The 22406-nt window shown below is 37.3% G+C and overlaps 3 protein-coding genes across 3 annotated transcripts; all 3 read left to right on the top strand.

Moving 5' to 3' along the window:
• Positions 1-4082: 4082 nt before the first annotated feature.
• Positions 4083-9397, top strand: LOC147522309 (zinc finger (C3HC4-type RING finger) family protein). Its single transcript, XM_086592665.1, has 15 exons — positions 4083-4299; positions 4373-4480; positions 5244-5326; positions 5698-5782; positions 5884-5970; positions 6400-6461; positions 6599-6792; positions 6871-6931; positions 7205-7382; positions 8109-8147; positions 8245-8306; positions 8414-8450; positions 8627-8676; positions 8784-8853; positions 9292-9397. The coding sequence occupies exons 1-15, from the start codon at positions 4246-4248 to the stop codon at positions 9370-9372; spliced, it is 1251 nt and encodes a 416-aa protein (XP_086448791.1). The 5' UTR covers positions 4083-4245; the 3' UTR covers positions 9373-9397.
• A 3246-nt stretch (positions 9398-12643) lies between these two features.
• Positions 12644-15919, top strand: LOC147522308 (putative receptor-like protein kinase At5g61350). The gene is given in 2 exon segments (XM_086592660.1): positions 12644-13763; positions 13766-15919. Coding segments are annotated over 2 exon segments (2631 nt in total). The 5' UTR covers positions 12644-12946; the 3' UTR covers positions 15580-15919.
• Positions 15920-20369: 4450 nt separating this feature from the next.
• Positions 20370-22058, top strand: LOC147522307 (uncharacterized). Its single transcript, XM_086592671.1, has one exon. It carries the CDS (start codon positions 20668-20670, stop codon positions 21916-21918), a length of 1251 nt encoding a protein of 416 aa, XP_086448797.1. The 5' UTR covers positions 20370-20667; the 3' UTR covers positions 21919-22058.
• The last annotated feature ends 348 nt before the right edge of the window (positions 22059-22406 follow it).

Below are 22406 nucleotides of genomic sequence, written 5' to 3'. Positions count from 1 at the left end.
ATAGCGGTTATAGGAGGTACCGAGGCGGATCATTTCGATTGAGATCTTCCGTTATTGATGTAGAAGGGGAAATGTCGCGGTACTAAGGCTGTTTTGACATCCCGATCATGTGCTCTCGTCTCTCGCTCTGAGGATCAATTTATGCTTCGGGAACTTCAAATCGTTCATCCAAGTGTTCCAATTCCCAAAGACATCGGGGATTCCCTTCACCGGTCACTCTCCCCACGAAGTGAAGATCGGGAAACTCTCCCCGAGTAATCTGAGTCGGATTCATGGAATGAGACATCAAGAGATATATGCATCTTGTCAATAATTAGATCATAACACCTATACCCGTTCAAAAAACTAAGACAATCCACAAAAATATACTTCTTCGCGACGAGGATCAAGTTTTTACTTCGTTCGTTGTGGGATATGGACATAAGTTGTACATCCAAAACCCGAGGCTCCAAGTTAGGCATGGATGGGATAGACAAAAGTGTATGGAGTTTCGATAAGAATTCGGAACTCAATTACCCATGAGGGAGTACGGTTTATAACATAGGTCGCTGATTTTTTGCTTCACCCCAATATGATCGAGGTACATTCATGCCAAACAAGGAAGCACGAACAACTTCCAACAATTGCCTGTCCTTCCGTTATGCTAAACCATTTTGTTGGGGGTGTAATGGAGGTTTGATGATCGAAGTCCAATTGAATCAAGCAAAATTCAGACATGAGGCCATTCACAAATTCGCCACCATTATCAGACTGAAATACCCTGATAGATTGTTGATATTGTGTCGCCACCGTTTTGTAAAAAACAGTAAACATCCCATATACATCACTTTTGTGTTTCAGTAATGACACCCACGTCATGCGAGTGCAATCATCAATAAATGTCACATAATAGCGAACTCCAGAAAAAGAAAAAACTTTAGAAAGACCCTAAACATCAGATTGAATTTTCATAAAAGGAACAGAACATCTATTAATACTTGGTGAATATGAAATACGGTGGCTCTTGACCAGTTCACAAATGTCATAATGAAACTCAGAATCACTAACAATTGAAAATAACTGAGGTTGCAACCTCTTAAGATAACTAAACGAAAGATGACCTAACCGACGATGCCATAACCACATAACTTCTTTTGCATTCTCGACCCTATTGACCTGATTAGCTTGCCCCAGAGAATTATTCTGTTTTTCTCTAGTTTCTGTCAAGTTCAGATAGTACAGTTTCCCTCTTCTAACACCACAACCAAGGACTAGTCGAGTTAGAATGTCCTGAAAAACACAAAAGGATGGATAGAACGTCACAGCACATGTAAGTACTAGAATGATTTGACAAACAGACAATATATTATAAGCAATGGATGGAACAACTAAGACAGATTCAAGAGTGAGGGTTTTAGATAACACAATAGAACCTTCTCCGCTAACCGGAGTTGGAGTACCATCTACAGTAGAAACAACGGTTTGAGGTAAATCTCTAAGACTTTCCACAAGGCTAGGGTCATTTGTCATATGGTCAGATGCACCTGAATCAATTATCCATATACTATTCGAAATAACATTACCATTCATACCTGATTGAGTTACATTAGTCGAAGCATGGTCTAGATGTCCATGCACAACATTAGCAATGGCAGCCTTGTTTATATTCTTTCGTGGTCTCTTTGCGAAGTCCCACAAATCAGGATAACCAATCACTTCATAACATCTCTCATTGCTATGACCCAATTCTCCACAAATACTATACTTTTTATCTGCATAAGGATTGAATTTACCTTTAGGGTGGCGTGAAGGACTAGAGAAACCGGGTGGAGTAATGGTCTTGCTATGAACAGCCAAGACAGAGGATTCAGGTTGATACTGAGCCCATCTTTTGTTTCTCGATTGCACCTTCTTGAATGTAAGCATAACTTTGCTCCAAGGAAAATTTAGGTTCCTTGCGAAGAATCTCTCCACGCACCTGATCATACTCCGAATCTAGTCAACGCAAAAACATATGAACCTGCAATTTGGTCATTGTTGACGTCTCATGAACTACAGCTGCAACATTGTTATTCTGGGATGTCACCCTTTGATCAATTTCCTAGAACATGGCCACCAATTCGTTGTAATAGGAAGGAATATCTCTCCCATTCGCCCGGCTTCAAAGCACTTCGTATTCAATTCAAAAATTCGAGTTTCATCAGAGTCATCATAGAAGGTCTTCTCCACAGCCTCCCAAATGTCTTTCGTAGTAGGAAGACGAATATATCGATTCATAAGAGAAATCTCCATAGAATAAATAAGCCAACTTTTCACCTTTTCATTATTTGTTGCCCAAGCTTCATATTCAGGCGAAGTCATATCCAGTTCAACCTTTGCGCCAGTGAAAAAACCAATCTTTCCCCTTGCTCCAATACGCATCCGCATGAGAGGAGCCCATATGGTATAGTTTGAATCATTTAATAAAATAGTTTTTGGGAATGCGGAGTTGTCTTGTGGGGTGTAGTGGTGATGTATGACGTTTTAGGAATTATTGTCAGATTCAGCTATTGCAGGAAGAAAAAAAAAAAAAAAAAACGAATTTTTTTGGGTTTGAGGTTTAGGTTTTGGAAAAAATTTGGGTTTGAGATTCAAGGATTCAAGAATGGTTTGATTAATAGTTGTAATACGCAGAGGATTTCAATGGTTTGGCTGTGATACCATGTAGAACCAGAGAATTCAATTCAATTTAGTTATATATTTACTTGATTGAATTCTAAAGAGGTTACAATTGTTTATATAGATGTTACAAACAAAGAAACAAAACAGTCGATGACTTGAGAAACACGAGGCGCGGGTCGCGCTCTGTTTATATTGGAGACGAGCGCGGGTGTAGCTACTGGATATCATCATTCCTGAGGCGCAGGTCGCGCTCTATACATGCTTCATCTGAGCGTAGGTCGCGCTCTATACATGAAAAAGTATATATAACTTTCTACGAATACATGGCATGGATCATAATGATATATGACTTACAACACAATAATACAAGACATGTATCATTTGCTACATCACTAGGCCAGATAAATGTGTCAATTTTTTGTGGTTAGTGTAGCAGTACTCACTTTTAACATGTGATGAGTGATGACACATAAAATTGACATTTAACTTCCATATTAATTCACAAAATTAAGTGAATAATAATTGAAAAGGACAAGATTTGCAAGTGTGGACGTAATTGAATAAGCTAGCGTGTCCGTGCATGTACCAAGTACCATTTCATGCTTACAAAAAACATGGAGCAGAATGGATTGCCGAAACTAAAACGCTACCACCCAATCACAAACTAAAGAAAAACTAGGTCTTATTGTCGTAGCATAGACATCATTTTCATTATGGAAAAAAAACAGACATCATTTTCAATGAAATTCTCATAAATTCCGGATTTTCCGATACTCCAGTATGGAATATAGAGTTTATACTTTGCTCAAATATTTTTGTCCTAAATTAAGAGTTATGGCATTTCGGCAATGCCATTTGATAGTGTTATCTGTAATTCTGTCTTGTGGCCTTTGGAAGGAGACGGAGATATGCTGAGCCTTTGTGTGGACGGTTGCCGTTCATAGCCGTACTCACTTTATTCCCAGTTAGCTTAATAATTTACTTCCTCAAACCATCTTCTATCAAATTGATTGTGATGGAAAATACTAGTAGTTGAATAAACTATGAATCACATTTGGCCTTAAAGAATCTTAGTATCACCATATTCGACCAAAAATATAAATAGAAACGTGTGGATATATATATTACAACTTTTACAGTCTGGACTGCTCCCAATTTAATCCTCACCACTAGTCCCTATGGCTAAAAAAGTTTGACAGGTCGCTCTTTTGGGCATACCTCGGCTCGTACTTGAACACGAACGCTAAGTTGACATAATAAAAAAAACGATTGACTCGTAAGAAAAAGACTTAAAAAAAGAGAAAATCCAGCAGCATAGTAGTTAGTTGATTCTTAAGTTGTATTCTAGCCTGAAACGGCCGCCAACAGAATATGTAATAAAAAAAGTTGGGTAAATTTCCTCCCTTTCTCTCATTTATGTATGTAGGGTATATATTTGAAGCGAACACGTCTTTAATTTTGGTCCGTGTAAAAACAGACGGCATACGGATGTACACGAATTCTTCTCTTCTTCTATTACCATGACTCTTTTCACTCTTCTCTTCTGCAACTCTTTCTCTCCTTCTTGTTAGAGCCTGGGGCGGTTTTTCTTTTGATTTCATCAAAATGGCTTCTGCTGATTCTATTAATGGGCTTGATGACATCGAAGAGTTTGTTTGGGTAACTTTTTTTTTGTTTTTTTGTTTTTGTTTTTCTTCTTCTGTTCTGTAATATTCATTTTTGGGAAATGCAGGCGGATGATTCAGGTGGTAGTAGTAATATGGCTTGGGATAGATATACTCAAGTCTTTGATCTCATGCAGAAAGGAAACCGTGCTTTTCGTGAAAATCGTTTCGAAGAGGTACATATATGTATATATCTACTTGTTTCTCGTTAAATTTTGGTTCTTTTCATATATTTGTCAAGAATATGGATTACAGAATTGGGCTCAAAGTTATCGTCCCATCCCATTTAATCATAAATCAATCAAAATGAGTAAAGAAAGAAACTGATGCTAGATTGTCGTGTGATACTGTAATGCATTATCAGTGTTTGGGTGGTGTAGTAGTTAAATGGTTCTCAATGATTAGGATATCAGGATATGGACATGTTTTTAACTATTCAGTGATAATGATTTAATTTGGTTATCATTTATCTACAACGTCTTTCTAGCTTTAAAAAATATATTAAACTCAAATATGTAGGAGTTTTTATTTTAATTTATCTTTTCTGTCTTTTTACCTGGTGAAAGGGATAGCTTGCTAGTTTCTAAGAATCTACCGACTATTTTTTCTCTGTTTGCATGTAGCTCCTTGAGCTCAAGTTCGAGTTGCCAATCCAAGTATAACTAAGAAAATAGGTCTATTCCTTTCACTACATATTGGTTTGTCAAACCTTAGAATCAAGTGTACAATATCAGGGTTCCGAATTCCACACTTACACATAGTTTAATATTTTATTTAGCACATGTTGCATATTCCTTAAATCATTTATGCGTTTTTTTGTTGTAAGAAGAGGGTTTCTGAGAACTACTCCAATCAGTATAGTTAGAATAACAAGTAAATATACTCTTGTTCAGCTGTCTTGCGTAGTGTCTCTCCAACTAAACAAGGTTTCTTATGCAGGCCATCAGTTGTTTCTCCAAAGCCAATAACATTAAGCCAAACGATCCTGTTACTCTCAGCAATCGAAGTGCTGCTTTTAGCAGGTAAACTTTTTCCTTTGGTATTCTATACTGGTCTATGTTTATGTCAACAGGGAGACTCTAATTCCTAGGAATGTGCTCTGTCAGACACTTTCTTGCACCCACTTGTCAGACATGATAGGGTTTGTGCAGCAGGGTTGCATGGATTAACTGGTATTGGACACAGAGACACTTGTTTCTGTGTCTTTTTACATAGTTTATAGTCCCTTTTTAGCTCTCCGTGTTGATTTTCTAATGTGCTATCATATTCTGAAAGAATGGCTATTCCACAACTCTGATGTTAAAATGCGGAACAAATGGAATATTTTGACGTTTTGGTTGACAACATAGTATATTTTTTACTGGTATATGACATAAATCCCTTCACTTACCAGGATAAGCAGATTCCTGAAAAAACGACCTGCATCTGCTTCTGAGTATCAACCTGTGAATGGATTGGACCCTACAACTCATGCTGAAGTATGATATTTTTTGCTTATGTGCTAAACAAGATCCCTATTGGTTATATCATTTCCTTACCAATTATGTAAGCTGTTATTAATTTTGCAACCATCATTTAGCTTGCGTTGAAGGATGCTGAGAAGGTGATGAGCTTTCGGAGTGATTCACCAAAATCTTATTTTCTAAAGGCCAACGCTCTCATGTTGGTAAGAGTTTATTAAAGTAGCAACTCGAGAAACGAGTAATTCCATTAATGATCAATTTGGCGCTTTATCAGACACCATTTCTTTTCCTAAAAGTTGCATTCAGTCACAAGATAGAATCATCCATATGGGAATAACTCTATTTGAGGCCTTATATGAGGATTGAGGCCCCATGGTGGAAGAAACACACATACTTTTCTTATGTGACAGCTTATATTACTTTTGAGTTGATTTTGACAATTTTGAGTAGGCATTTAGTTTATGGGATGCGAATGATACACATTAGCATGTTGATGTCTTATTTATTCATAAGTCATAACAAATTAGTTTGATCTTTCTCATATTTATATGCCTATTTATATTTGGCTTTATACAATGGATCTCAGTAGAGAGGTAGCCTTTTGATTGACCTACCGTACTATTGATTGGCAGCTAGAACGCTATGAGGAGGCACGGGAAACACTTCTTTCAGGCCTGCAGGTTGACCCTCTGAGGTAACACCCACTGCTGACTCAATATGCTTGTTTACGTTTGCATGTATTTTATTAATTGTCCCATTGGTACTGCTGTATTCCATACCTGTTATTAGGTGCTAAATTTCTTTTGTTTGCTTCTTTTTTGGAAATTGTAGCACTCCTCTTCAGGTTTTAATCCAAAATTTACAGAAGCCATCATCTAGTGTGATCAGTAGAACAAAACATGGGAAGCCACAACGTTCAGATGAATTTGATTGCACACTTTGTTTGAAGCTGTTATATGAACCCCTAACGACTCCATGTGGTCATTCGTTTTGCCGTCCATGCCTGTTTCAATCTATGGACCATGGTTAGCATTTACATATTTGATTATTTCAAGTTTCAGCATTTTTAACTTATTTTTTACCTGACATATTCAAATTACCAGGTAACAAATGCCCTATGTGCCGGACAGTGCTCTTTATTAGTCCAAAAACATATTCAATAAGGTATACAATTTTTTCTTTGGTAGTTTAAGATGATCAATAGAAAAAAAAAGTTTAAATGCATCTTCAGATAGAGGCCTTGTTCCCTAGATGTACCATTTTTATGGGAAACATGTACAGGGCTTGCATACCCCCATAATTGTGTTGGACCTACATCATGTTCCTGATGCAGATGGGGAGGATGCCAATCTTCCATCCTAACTTACTCGTATTTCTATTTTGTTTTATCAATACTATGCCAACAAATAGAAGCTAATGTTTTTCCCTTCTCATCAGTGTCACGTTGAAGAACATAATACAAAAGAATTTTCCAGAGGAGTATGCCGAACGCAAGTCTGAGCATGATAGTTTGACAAACTTAGGTGTTGATTTGATGCCTCTTTTTGTCATGGATGTTGTCTTACCATGCCAGAAAATGTCTCTCAATATTTTTGAGCCTCGCTACAGACTTATGGTAAGTTGGTGTATGGCTTTGTATTGACAACATTTGTTTTCTCAATAGTTCTGTACAGTGAAATTGAAACGTGGTTTCTTATGGCAGTCTGTAGTTTGACGAGGAATGCTATGTACCAAACCCCTTTAAAGAGAACAATGGTTCTAACCATGGTAGAAGACATAGTTTGTTTATCCTAGAATTAAATAATTCGAATGTACTAGTTTTTCCCTTCATAGGGAATATATCTTGTGGTAGGGTAGAAGCGTTCTTCTCTTTTTAAGGACTTGGGACCTTATCACTCTGTAAAACAATAAAGTTTCACCAAAGAAGTTGTATGATCGAGAATGTGACATGACAACCCAAAGTTACCTTTCTCAGTCCTCTCAAACTAATGCACTTTGAGCTGTTAGTGATTGATTATTTGTCAACACAACTTTATGTTTAACTCCAATGATTCTTGATTTGACTCTTGAAATCGTTGTCTCCCAATTTCTCTACTGAAGCAACTGAAATTCTTGGTATTATTTCAAGCCAGTAGGTTCTTAAGCTGACAATTCCAGTGTGTGTGTGTGTGTTTTAAACAAACTTATTTCTATTGCTATTATTATTATTATTATTCTTATTATCATTATTGTTGTTGTTAATAATCTTAATAATATTATTATTTGTGCTAAAATGTGTGTCTGGGGTTTCTCTCCAAATCAGCTAAAACTATACTGATTCCCATTTTAAAATTTTATGTAGGTGAGAAGGATAATGGAAGGAAATCATCGGATGGGAATGGTAGGTTGTTGATAACTTGTAACTAGTTGTTTTATGCTTTATTTGCCTAGGTTTACTAGAAGCTTTAGTGGTCGCTAACTTCTTGTGCTCATTGCAGGTTGCCGTTGATTCTGCAGCAGGTTCAGTAGCTGATTTTGCTTGTGAAGTAGAAATTACTGAGTGGGTGTAAAACTATCTTTACTTCTTGAATTTTCAATTTTTTTGCCAGTCCTTTTTTTTAACAAATAGGTTGTAGGGTACACTTACATTGGTTTTCTTCTTCATAGGTGTGAGCCACTTCCAGATGGTCGTTTCTATTTAGAGGTGAAAATACACTACATATCTTATTTAGAATTTAGAGTTTGTTTTTTTGTTTTTTTTTTCACTATTGCACTAAGCACGAATGGATCTAGCTAAGACATGGTTTTGCAGTAATTTTCCCTCACACACACATAATTTACTTGCTATCTTAGAGATAGGCTAATGGCAATCTGGTGCAGGTCGAAGGTCGCCGGAGATTTCGCATCCTCAGATCTTGGGATCAGGATGGGTTAGTTCTTTCTATTTCAGCATCAGACCATCAGTAGGTTAATATTTGCTTTTCTTTTTTATGCCAGTAAAGGAATAACCGTTATGTATATCACATTGGTTATATAGGTACCGTGTTGCCGAGGTTGAATGGATTCAGGATATATATCCACTTGAAGCGACAAGAGATAGGCAAGATGTGAGTGTAGCTCTTTGACTTGTCACATTTTACAGAGTTTTCTGATTGAAACAGAACTCATAACTTATTGCATGTTTGTAAAGTGATTTTGTATATTATTAAAATTTTATCCCTTCCACACATTTATGCGAGTGTATGTCCTTTAACCTTCGAGAGGATAATGTGTTCATATCCATGTCCTAAATTTTACATAGTCTTGATTCTCTTACCTATGTACATATTTGGGCACCATAGGGGCCGGCGTAACAGGTCAGTGCTCCACTGCTCCCCTTTCTATGCCCTTAAAGCTCAGATAATTTCTATCAGATGGTCAGCAATTTGCAAAATCTTCATGATGAGAATAATTTTTTTTTACGAGAACAACTCAATTTGTATCACAAGACTTGTCCCTATTTGTATTTAACGTTGTTATCTTATGTATTTTTTTCTCCCTTATAGTTGCAAGAAATGGCTAGAGGCACATCAGAACTAGCTCTCTCATGGATTAGACGAGCAAGAGAAGCTGCGCCAAACAGGTAAGACAATTTTAGTATGCAACAGCCAGAAACAAAAACCAGATATTTGTCTACCAAAAAAGGAAACCGACAGAGAAGCATTATTTGATGATGATAGACTCAGTAATGATAATAATTATTAAATTCATATAAAGTTTCTTGGAGTTGCAAGTGTTGAATACAGTTAGTGTTGCATTGATCATCAAGTGGAACCACTTTGGCATGCCAATTAAAATCAATACGATGAGCGATCATAATCACTTAAGCCAATGCTTTGTCAATGAGTTCCATAGCTATATGTTATGTTTTGAAATTTTCCTCCCTGAACATTTGTTTGTTATATGCTGCACGCAGCTGAGTGTTCACTATCTCCTAGCTCATACAGCATGTCTCTTTCTTTTATGTTATTTTTTATGACTGGTAGCAGCATGTTTGAAATGTACATAAGTTCATGTTGAAGAGCTTTATAATGCAGATAGAAGATCAAGGCGAATGGAGCTTCTTCAAGCCGAAGGGATGCCCAGTCCACAAGATCCCGAGCGATTTAGTTTTTGGGTATGCATAACCTCTTAACATTCATTTTTGTACTCTAATCTTCATTTTTAAAGTTTACATTCACTGATGCGTTCTTATTTCCAGCTTGTGAATATACTGAACTTGAGACCCTCCGAGAGATTGGAACTATTGCGTTTAAGAGATACAAAACAGGTACTTCAAACATTCTCCGTGTGGGGACTAGACTGAACGCGTATGTATGATACACACAATTCCTTTCAGATGCACCATTTATTGGGTTCCCAAATATGTCTTCCGCATGCAATTTTGCATTTGCAAAACAAAAGAGAAAGTATAAAATTGGCCATTATACATCAAGACATTGTTGTTGTCATACATGGTCTGATGTTGGTGCAGGAAACCTCCTAAAAGGGGCCCATTAATTAGTGTCCTATTGAATTGGATCTGTACCATGTGAAGAAGTCATTCCATGCCATTATACTCTCAATTTTCATCATCAACTAAAAATTGCTCTTAGTTTTCATTCCTTGTGTTTTCAGCACTATTTTATCTTGCTTAATGCTTATACCATATATATCCTGCAGAGATTACAACGTGGGCTTGTCTATTTGAAATCTGAAGAACAAGGTTGTCGGCTACAATGAGCAATTTTTTCAACAAGTTATAGTTGTTTGTATTTGTAGATAGATACCGTAAAGCTCATTTATTTTTTGAGAAAATTTTATTCTTTTGATCCACCCAAATAGGTGTAACAATATTCAAACATAATCATCAATATGAAGCACAGTTTACTTTTTACTTTACTTTCTCCAGTGGTGATGTGTTGTGAGACTTGCTTATGCTTTCAGCTGTTTGTTGCTATCTAGTTACTGTATTTGGGTGTAGGGTTTAGGGAGTTGAAACAAAAACTCGAAGAAGTATATATATAGAGTGCATGTCTACAGGGAAGCCAACAGAGCAGCGGATTATTTGACCTCTTTAAGAGGGCCACAGGGTAGTAACACCTTTACTAAATCATAGAGGACAAAATCATAGAGGAGGATAGGCATGGGTTACAACATGAACGGCTAAGATTATAAAGCCATAGGAAGAAGCTGCTTCTGGGGAAGGATCACCTGAGTAAGATCTGATGTCTTCATTTGTACTTGTAAAGATTTTTTTCGAGTTAATACAAAACCCGCTTGCATTTTTGCAAAAAAAAAAGTTACTGTATTTGGATTTTGGAGTATCTATGAGACGAGGCAATGGTACTATATAAAATAAAAGTAAAAAAAAATATATATATATATAAGAAGATGTACAATGGTTATCAAAGGTCAGAACTGAGAAGACCTGTCTTTGTAAACTAGGGCTATTTTCATCAGACAAATCATTGTTGTATGATTTGGATTGTCCGCTGAATGTATATGTCCGTAATAGGTAATCGAGCAGAAATTTGGATTCTCCCGTTGGGTTGTTATTCATAGCATTACAGTTAATGGAAAATCTTTTACATATATTTGGTATACCTGATTTTCAAGTGTCTGAACTCCTTGCCAGAAAGTTCTATGAGGTACGGACCTTGTCAGAGTTTTTATCAGGTGTTAGATTCTAGTGGTTTATTGGGCAGTACTTGGAGTATATAAGACCCAAAGTTGACAGAGTATAGCGAAGTTCACTGCCAAGCATGGCCTTGCACCACTATTGTATTAGTGCTAATGCTATTCCATTTTCTTGAGGGTACACTCCCTGAAGAATCATTTAATTCTTAAATTCGTTTTTAACAGTCATTCATGGATGCTTGGTCCGGCTTTGGTAATCATCAACACGAAATGTTTTGGCCTAAAAGCTGAACTATTGAGCGTACTTGTTCGGATGGGCGTTCACCCCAAACTTCTTAGTGATCCCTCAACACAGTTGCTTTGAGTTTGAATGGTATTTGATGACATGTTCTTGTCAATTATCCACATTATATTGTGCGCATATTAGAAACTCCCATAATCTGTAATCGGTCTGAAAAAAATAGCAAAAATATGAAAACAAAATGCATTTTGGTAACAAAAAAGTTAGGATCTACTGATCTAGTAGTTCTGCTTGAATGCATTCTGACTAGTTGACTCCCATTTTCGAAATTTTCATCCTACAAATACTGCAGTATTTGCTAGAGTCAGCACTCAGTGCCGAGAAATAGGCCTCATCTTCTCTTTGGCAGTTTGGTACCTTGATCACTGGAAAAAGTTAAAAGCAATAAGAGAAACAGGAAAGCTACATGACATTTCTAGCCAGATCTCTCTTTGCCTTCATGTCTGAGTGTCTGCATAATTACATACTTAAATGTTAAATCCATCTCTGCGTACTCAGGATACGAATTAGGCTTTCGCCGCCGTCCTAGTGGATTACAAAATGTGCGTTTCTTTGATAAAGAAGTAGGACTTGAGATCTCTACAACCGGGTACAGAGATCATCTCTGTAACCGTGTTATCTCGCCGTGATCCAAATCCGAGATGTGTGTGTGCCTCGATACCTGTGTGTGCGGTACAGAGATCAATCTCTGTACCCGGTTATAGAGGAACCAGACTCAAAGAAGTAAGCATGACACAGTCAAAAATATTCTCATAGACAGAAATTCGTGGCTGTGCAACTGTGCAAGTAGTTAGCAATTGTTGGAAATCCGGAAGTAGTGGAGGATCAATGAATGTAGTTTGATGACGCGGATTAGACTATGGACAACTAAGAAGTTAAACCTCATTTTTAAGGGTTAAGATTGAAAGTTATTATTATGGCTTCTTGACCAAGTCATCTCATCACATTCTCAACCTTAACACATTTTTCCCTTGTTCTGAACTAATTTTGGAATAGCAACTAAATTTTGAAACAAAACTTGTCTCCCCCCCTCATCTTTCTCTCAGCAAATCCGAAGTTTGAGCTTGAACCCACAAACTTTTCCGACCATGCAAACAAGACAACCTCATCAACTTTGAGGGGGTTTCTTTTGGTTCTCAGATCCTTATGCCACCACTTTGTGCATCACTGCCCCGGTAATCTGCATCAACAATGTCTTTCTCATAGTTTTCACGACATCACTATTATTCAAGTGAAAAGAAATGGGAGGAGAAAAATATGGGGCAAGACTGCCTCAGCTAATCTCCTCCCTTCTCCTTCTTTTTGTCTACCTTTGCTTAACAACCCCTGTTGCAGCAAAAAGCGATCGTGATCATTCTGACTCTTCACCATCTTTATCCAAGTGGAACTTTCGGCCGATAGATAGTCATCTTCTTGATACTGGTTCACCCCAACCTACAAAACTTGTTGATGGTCGAAGTTTTAAGTCTGATTCTCAAGCCGCTACTATTGTTGATTGCAACCATGAGTTGGCAATATCCGCACCCTCCATTCCCAATAACAGCCTTGGCATTGCTAGTGTTGCAACACCTTTATTTCTTACAGCAAAGTTGTTCTTTGCGAAAGCAACCTTTAGCTTCTCTATTACCAGTCCAGGCCGACACTGGCTTCGCCTCTACTTCTACCCTATTCCTCACCCAGAGTATAATCTAACAGAGGCAATATTTACGGTTCAAACCAATAAATTTATTTTATTACATGATTTTCAAGTGCCTGATAGCAATGCATTGGTGTTCAAGGAGTACCTTATTAATATTCCTCAAGAAGAAGCTTCCAATACATTTTCGGTCACGATTAATCCCAAGCAGAATGGTTTTGCCTTTCTCAACGCTATCGAGTTGGTTAGTGCTCCTGATACACTCATCTCTGATAATGCCACCGTGGCTTTCCCTGTTGGTGGTCAATTCTCAGGCTTGTCCAATTATGCTCTTGAGGTGGTTCACCGATTGAATGTTGGCGGGCCGCTTATTGCGCCCATCAATGATACGTTGAGTAGGACATGGTTGCCAGATAATGGGTTTTGGACCTAGCAAATGCTGCAGAAAATGTATCAGTCAATCCAAGGGCTGTCAAATACGAAGACACCGGGGCTAGCCCGCTCATTGCTCCTGCTTTGGTATATGCCACAGCAGATCGGATGGCTCTTACAGGCACGGATAATCCACAATTCAACATCACCTGGAAGATGGACGTCGAACAGGGCTACTCCTACTTTATCCGAATGCACTTCTGTGATATTGTGAGCAAGAGCCTCAACAATCTCTATTTCCGCATTTATATCAACGACTTGGTAGTTGCTCCAAATCTTGACCTCTCAAGTATCCTTGGAAGCCTTTCTGTTCCTTATTACAAAGATTTTGTGCTCAACGCCACAAATGTCACTAGTGGTAATATTCAAGTGAAACTTGGCACGGTTCCTGATCTTCAAATAGGTAGTCCAGACGCAATTCTCAATGGTCTTGAGGTCATGAAGATGAGTAATAAGGCTGATAGCTTGAATGGTTTGTATGATGTTAAGGGTACTTATTATGGAGAAACAGGAAACGCTAAGAAAATTGTTGCAGCTGTGGGTCTGGCAATGGCGGCGACAGCAATGTTATTGCTTGGAACCGTTTTTGTCCGTTGGCATAAAAGACCTGATGACTGGGAGAAGCGAAACAGCTTCTCATCATGGCTCCTTCCACTCCATGCAAGCCATTCTAGCTTCTTGTCCAGCAAGAGTGGTTCACGTTTCGGATCAAACAAGAGTAAGAGTGGTTACTCTGGCTTCTACAGCTCCGCACTTGGGCTTGGTCGAGTTTTTGCATTTGCAGAGTTGCAAGAAGTAACACATAATTTTGACGAAAAGGCATGTATAGGTGTAGGTGGTTTCGGAAAGGTCTATCTTGGTGAACAAGAGGATGGTACTAAGCTTGCAATTAAGCGAGCCAATGCTAGTTCAGAGCAGGGCATCAATGAGTTCCAAACGGAGATACAGATGCTATCCAAGCTCCGCCACCGTCACCTCGTGTCTCTTATTGGATACTGTGATGAACAGTCTGAGATGATCCTTGTCTACGAGTACATGTCAAATGGTCCACTTCGTGATCACATATATGGCTCTAACCTGCCTCATTTGCCATGGAAACAACGCCTTGAAATCTGCATTGGTGCCGCCCGTGGACTACACTACCTTCATACAGGTGCCGCCCAGGGAATTATTCATCGTGATGTGAAGACAACAAATATCCTCCTTGACGAGAACTTTGTTGCTAAGGTTGCAGATTTTGGGCTTTCTAAAACTGCACCCTCATTGGAACAGACCCATGTGAGCACCGCCGTGAAGGGTAGCTTTGGGTACCTTGACCCAGAGTACTTTAGAAGGCAACAGTTGACAGAGAAGTCCGATGTATACTCATTTGGGGTGGTCCTGTTTGAGGTGATATGTGCAAGGCCCGCCATCAACCCGGCATTGCCAAGGGATCAAGTTAACTTGGCTGAATGGGCATTACAGTGGCATAGGAAAGGCATGCTTGAAAAGGTAATGGACCCTCATCTTGCTGGAAATATAAACTCGGGGTCGCTAAAGAAGTTTGTTGAAGCGGCTGAAAAGTGTTTGGCGGATTATGGTGTTGATAGGCCATCAATGGGAGATGTATTGTGGAACCTAGAGTATTCTCTGCAACTGCAAGAGGCTTCCTCTCAAATTGAACCACCCGAAGACAAAAGCACCAAGCTCATACCATTGGATGGTAAGGACTCAGACGGATCTCCAACTGCCCCTGTTGATGACAACTCTGGAGAAACTGTTAGTTCTCCTTTGTTTTCGCAGATTGGGGGATTTCAAGGAAGGTGAAGTCCATTCTCATTTCATTTTGCATCCAAAACAGAGAAACAACAGTTCCTTCAACCACGAGACACCCAGGAAAGACCATAAAACTGGAAATGCCAGTTTATTCTAACTATTTGATGCAAGAAGCCTATCATGTATTTCGGTGTTGTAAATTGCATTGTGTAGCTTCAGACCTTTTTACTATTTTCTTCTTCTTTGTTTTTTCAAGTATGTGTTTACCTGATAATGATCAAACCTCGACCGGACTCAGTACTGTAAGCTCCCTCTATCGATCTTATCTATCCATCTATCTATCCGCATTGCCTTTTAGACATTATGAATAATATCTGCATATTATGTTACAGTTTTGTTTGCAAACCATTTAAAAGGTGTTATAGTGTATTGGAGTTTTTATAATTTAGTAGCTGTCATATGGGTGATGCTTCATTTTGCAATGGGTGTCGACTACCAGATACGTTGGTGTGTGTTTGTTCCGAAACTCCCTGGAACAAGCAATTTCTTGACATACGTTCCTATGTTGAACTGGTTTCGATCTGTCCTGGACAACTCTTCTAGAGTTCTGAAACCAATGGAGGCTACATCTACTTTGGTCCAAATTAGGAGCGTACAAAACTTGTATAGTTTCAAAGAAATCATAGCTTACTTTCAATATAAAACCTTACAGCTTTTCAGTAGAGCAGATAGAAAAGGTCTTGAAACTTACTCTGTATACATGGGAGAGAGGCCAGTTAAAAATCCCATGTACGGTTCTGCAGACTGTAGAGTGAGCTGAGTCTTAGCAGTGGAGAATGGTCTTCTTTTATTTTGCAATAAAAGTCTGTAAAATTAGATCAAATACAACACTTGGAGTCTTAGGATTATATACCTTGAAATGGACGAAACCAATTATTTTTACTTCATTTTTTCATAACCATTGTAATCTTTCATATCGTTAAGCATTTTCTTGATGACAAAGGTGATAAGAATCTGCCCTTTCTATCATCTTTGATCCATTTTTTCGTATAGACCATTAGTGCATTACGCGCGACTTTATAGACTAGCTAATACAAAGTTTACATTGTAAAATTTTCTGGCACTCTTTTGAAGCAATCAAAGATCATTCAGTAATCTTCACAAAAATAAAAGGAGGATCATTCAGTAAAGATTTTAAAGATGACTAGGAAATTCTGATTAGTGTGGATCCAGATGATAGATTAATGGTATGGACTAACGTAACACACAGTCTCGGCCCATGGTCATTATGAAATAGTGAAAACTTGGAGAATCATATTTATGGGATTTGTTTTACTTAACCCCCCAAAATTTGTGCACCTTTTGTGAAAATCCTCCTATTTTCAAAATCATTAGCCTTACTCCATCAATTTTCTGAGTAGCAATGTACCATACAGTTGGTATTTTATATATTGACAAATTTACTTTTATTTTAAATTTATAAAAACCCTCCATTTTTAACATATGTTTTTAACTATTAACCAATCTTACGAACATCAATGAAACAACAAAAGAGATGAAAGGTATGACAAAAGAGGAATTACACATGAAATAAGAAAGACCAACCTTTTTTAGAACCAGATCCACCACCCATGAAACATAAAAAGTGGGTGGTGGATCAAATCAAATATTTTTTGTTTAAAAAACGTATGTTAAAAATAAGAGGTTTTACAAATTTGCCCATCATTTATAGTGTGCAACTTGTCCGCTACCACTTTTATATGTTTTTTTTTCAGGTAATCAATCAAATGTATATGGCTAAAAAAACAAACAGACTTGTTCGTCTTGTTCATGGCTCTGACGAGATAAACAACACATACAAAAGATCTTCACAGTTACTTCTGTTCATGATGATTGAGACTAACTGACCCCCCCTTAATTAAAAAACAAATCTAACGGTAGCCTTCCATGTGGAGATATGCAAAAAGTTTACTTATCGTTTTCTTGGCAAAAAGGGTCAACTGCTGAGCTAATGGAGACATGATTTCATGCCTACAATTTGGTTTGTACATTAAAAGATGATCAAATCAAAACAAAAGTTTGGGCTCTGAGGGTCTGAGCCATATGTTTTTATCAAATTAAGCATTATATAAGCAGGTTTGTTTCTTAAAAGTTGCTATAAGTGGTGGGCTTTGCTTATGAAACACCACCAACAAACCCAATCAATGTTTTATCTTCGTAAACAAATAGTTTGTGCAAAAAACTCTTGTTGCACAACCAGAAGGAGAGAAAGAGACATCCCTTTGTTAACTGAACTCCAAGTGGAAGCAAGATAAGGGAATCAGCATATATTTCATATTATTGTCAGCTTCCGAGAGTCGAAATCAACAGGGGCACGCCCAATTCTAAAATGCTAACTAATTTTTAACTGCCCAAATGGAAAAAATCTATTAAACTAGCTTAGGCCAAGTGTGAATTCAGAAATATTATTTTTAATGTAATATAGGACGTCGACCATTGCGAAAGCCCCGTAATTATCTCTCGAAATTGCTTTCTTCAACACATGCACACGCACATACACGATAACTGAAATAAGTAAGTAAAAATCCAGCAATATCAACATTCTTATGATCAATGTTAAAAAAAGATTACTCTGGTCAAGATCCTTATATGTTGTACTATACTCAACCATATGGAATGATATAAATAATGTGATACAACATAAATCTTTTATATCTCGAGTTGCGTAGATTAACCTCAAACTTCTTAATCATTTTGTTGTTGTGTGGTTAAATAGTAATTTAGTATTGATTAGTAGCTTTGGATATGGAGATTAAGGTGATAATTACAAGGAGTAAATATCCAACACTAGAAACATAAAGAGGGAAGATTATCTGACACTGGACCTCTTTGTCTCTCTCTTTGGAGTTTGGTCTTATATCATCTTTCCATTATTTTCCTCTTTGCGGCTTTCCATTCATTCACCACCTATTCTCTGAAGTAAAAAAACAAAAAAATGAAAAAACACATTGTGAACTTGAGAGTTGAGATACATGAAACTAATGCAGTTGCCTAGTGGTTGAGAGTTATTATAACTGATTCATATCTTATTTATCAGCGTTTTCCAAAAGAGATACTTGCTTTGCTAGTTCAAATTCTTTTCTTATGGAAAATGTGTGGTGATAAATTAGATACGAATCAGGTATAATAATGGTGCAATTCCAACAGCAAAAATGTGCGCTGATAAATTAGATATGATTCAGGTATAATAATGATGTAATTCCAACAGCAAATAGTGTAGTTATAAAACCAGGGTTCACTAGGTACGACATGAAATGGTGGGCTTTAGCGAAAAACTGCTAACGATCTTCACATAGAGTGAGTGACAAACATCCACTTAGTGGTGTGGACTAAGCTGATTATGTTGGGGACTTTGGGGAAATCGTTTCTTCTCATCTTCCATCACCAATGCCAAAAACAAAATGATAGATGTTTCTAATCAATGACTAATTAACCAATGTAGCTTGGAACTTAAGATTTTGGAGACCATTTAGGCCCACATACATTCAATCAAGCCTAGTCTTCTGAATAATATTTAACAATGATGTTAGTTGCAGTTTATATCAAAGCCTAATATTTTGAAATCACTAGATATTTCAAACCCTTCAAAAAACAAAATATATAAAAAAATGTCGATATATAGGTGGATATATCTCTTTTTGTTGACTGGTAAAAAAAAAATTGTGTCAATATATCGAGAAATATCAGACATATTATTGATATATAGTGATATATATCGGAAATATTAGAAAAAATAATAAAAAATCAGTCAAAAATTAGTTAAAGTCAACAAAGTCAAAGATCAAAGTAAGATATATCGAATATATCGATATATAGGAAAATCCAATATATATCAAATCCGAATTGTATCAATATATCTTTCCGATTTATCTCAATATATTTATTTCGGACCTTTCAAAAAACGAAATATATCACTAATATATCCATATATCGGATGATATTTTCGGCCATGGTTATATAACTTCACCTCACCTTCTCATATGGTGACAAAAGGTTAATGTTCTATCTGCAGATTTGTCCCAAACAAATAAATCAGCCCAACATACAACAAGAAAACCAAAAATTGACTACTAGTTACAACTCGCGGCACACCGCACACGGCGAAAATACGTTAAATCAAGTGTTATTATAGCATTTTTCCAGGAAAGTTTCACTAGAATATATATAAAGGACGGGAAAAAAACGATTCTTCCAAGTGGAAGCTGTAGGTAATTGAGGAATGACTAATGAGGACCCATTATTGTGTGATATACTTTTTCTTATTCAGTGCTATATGTTTATTTTCTGGTCTGGGGTCTTCAACAATAATGCTTTTGCTTTCAACTCTTGAGGGGCCTCTGTATTTTATTGATCAATATTTGCATCATAGTGATCAAAGCCTCTGCTGATCCAACCATATATAAATTATTGATCCAGATTTACATCATTATGATCTAAAGCCTCGGCTGATCATCCAACTAGAACAAGGGGCAGATTTGGTCTTGTAATTTTAAGGCTTGATAACAAGTTAACAACTATGTTCCTGTCATCATCAAGGATGAAGATCATTGACAAATGAATAATAAAAAATATCCAATTGTTTAGCTTATAGCCGTAACTTGAAAATAAACATGTATGACCAATTCAAACTAATATTTTCATTATATCCTATATTAATGTTGTTTTATGAGAATAAATCTACATAGGCTTGGTCAATTAGTAGCTCACCAAATTGCACTTAATAATATAAGTTTCCGTATATAGGGAAAAAAATATCAAAAAAATCAATAATTTTTTTCTTCTCCCTAATATGTAAGGAAAACCTCCGCATGGTTTGATGCCAAGCCGAAAGAAAAGAAAAACAAAGAGGTAACAACAAACATTAGAGACTCTTTCAAATCTGTTATTTCATTTGATTACCTTCTTCACACTTCTCTTATATATATATACATCTCATTGATTAGCACAACAGAAGCTAAGATATTAATACACAGTTTCTCCATTCCTAGTAAGGCTCTATAACCATCACACATAAATACTACAAAAGCCAATTCAAGGATCAACTAACTATTTTTTCATAGAAAGCAATACAATATACATATGGCAAGGAAGAGGAAGGTTGTTGAGAGTGGAGAAGAGAATGATGGTATCGTTGGGAACATGGGATGGGAAGAAATGGTTAAGGAAGCAACTGCAGTGAATGTACTAGGAGCACGACGAGCTAGAAAGCGATTTGTCGGAGTGCGACAAAGACCATCAGGGCGATGGGTGGCCGAGATTAAGGATACTATACAGAAGATAAGGGTGTGGCTCGGCACGTTTGATACAGCTGAGGAAGCTGCGAGGGCTTATGATGAAGCAGCCTGTATGCTCCGCGGTTCCAATACCCGAACAAATTTCTGGCCATGTTCTCCATCTGCTACCACTTCTCCTGCTCTTCCATCAAAGATTTCCAATCTCCTTCTACTCAGGTTGAAAGCTAGAAATCAACAGCAGCAGCAGCAGCAACAGCAACAACAAAAACAAAAACAACATCATAAAGAAGAAGAGGAAGAAAAAGAAGAAGAAGATTTAATGGAAGAAGTAGAAGACACCCAGTTTTCTCAATTCTTTAGTGAGCCTAATGATTCAAACACAATATACAATAACACTACTAGTACTAGTACTACAAGTACTATTACTACAACTAGTGACTACATGACCGAAAGCCTGGAATCCAGTTTCACCAAAAAAGATGATTCCGGAGTAAAAGAACTGGATTTGGACTATAACTGGAGTGATATGAGTCAGCCTCTAGCTGGTGGAAGTGACAGTTACAGTGGAGGGTCAGGAGAGGAAGAGGGAGAAGGAGAAGAAGTCAGTGAAGGCATTGATCTTGGAGTCATGGATTTCCAATTCATGGATCTTACTGGATCATCTTGTTATTATTCTCCATTTGAGATCGCAGAAGATATCGTGGAACCAATAGAACAAGAGAGTGGTGGTGATGAACCATCAATGTTAAGAGAAGCCATGAAGAGGATGAAGTATGAGAGGAAGTTTTCAGCTTCTCTCTATGCTTTCAATGGCATTTCTGAGTGCTTAAAATTAAAGCTTGGAATGGAAACCGGGAAGGGGAGAGTAAGGTCTGAGAACATAACCAACCTCAGGAACTCTTCTGGAATCAACCAAGAGGAACATAAGAATAAAGAAGTAGAGGATGTCAGGGTGCAAGAACAAGAGGAAGTTCAAACTTCGGCAGAAGTAAGATCATTTTCTTCTTCCTCTTCTTATTCTTTGGGCAACAACGACAGTGAATCATCCCTTTGGAGCTCCCTTGACCTCCCTCCCATCTGCTTTGTTAATTACTGAAAGATAGAATAAACCATACACTCTTGTCATACTCTAATTTCACATTTATTATTGCATTTTTTGCGGATCGATCTCATGATTTGTACCAAGTGACAGTTGAGCTGTAATGCCAGTACTTATCAAAGAATTTTTTTCATATACTTGTGAAGATCACTTACTTCCCTCAAGTACTTTTTTTATCTAACCAAAGAGGGTCCATTATGCTTATCGTGATTACTATCATCTAATATGCAGTATACTTCTGTGATTTGTCAGTAGAATTTTCTACATACTAATTAAGGGGAGCTATGAGTAAGTAAGGGCGGGATAGCATGTGGGAGATCAAACATAAAAAACATTAGTTGTGATGAGGCAAACTATATGTATCTGTAAAAATAAAATAGATCATGCGAAAAATGTGAGGTACGTAATCCCCTAGCTTTCCCCCGCATGATTCAAAATTTGTCTCTCCATCCTAGTGGATTCCCATTGATAGAATTTTGTTGTGC

Source organism: Coptis chinensis, chromosome 1 (assembly GCF_015680905.1).
Source record: "Coptis chinensis isolate HL-2020 chromosome 1, ASM1568090v1, whole genome shotgun sequence".
Lineage (NCBI taxonomy): Eukaryota > Viridiplantae > Streptophyta > Magnoliopsida > Ranunculales > Ranunculaceae > Coptis > Coptis chinensis.
This window is presented reverse-complemented; position numbering and strand designations above follow the sequence as displayed.

What these genes read in the sequence shown, in the direction of transcription:
- LOC147522309 (XM_086592665.1), top strand. Translation starts at nt 4,246, where the DNA reads ATGGCTTCTGCTGATTCTATTAATGGGCTTGATGACATCGAAGAGTTT. An exon ending in CTGCAGGTTGACCCTCTGAG is followed by an intron (nt 6,462 to 6,598) that starts GTAACACCCACT and finishes TGGAAATTGTAG; the next exon opens with CACTCCTCTTCAGGTTTTAA. An exon ending in GTTTCAATCTATGGACCATG is followed by an intron (nt 6,793 to 6,870) that starts GTTAGCATTTAC and finishes TCAAATTACCAG; the next exon opens with GTAACAAATGCCCTATGTGC.
- LOC147522307 (XM_086592671.1), top strand. Translation starts at nt 20,668, where the DNA reads ATGGCAAGGAAGAGGAAGGTTGTTGAGAGTGGAGAAGAGAATGATGGT.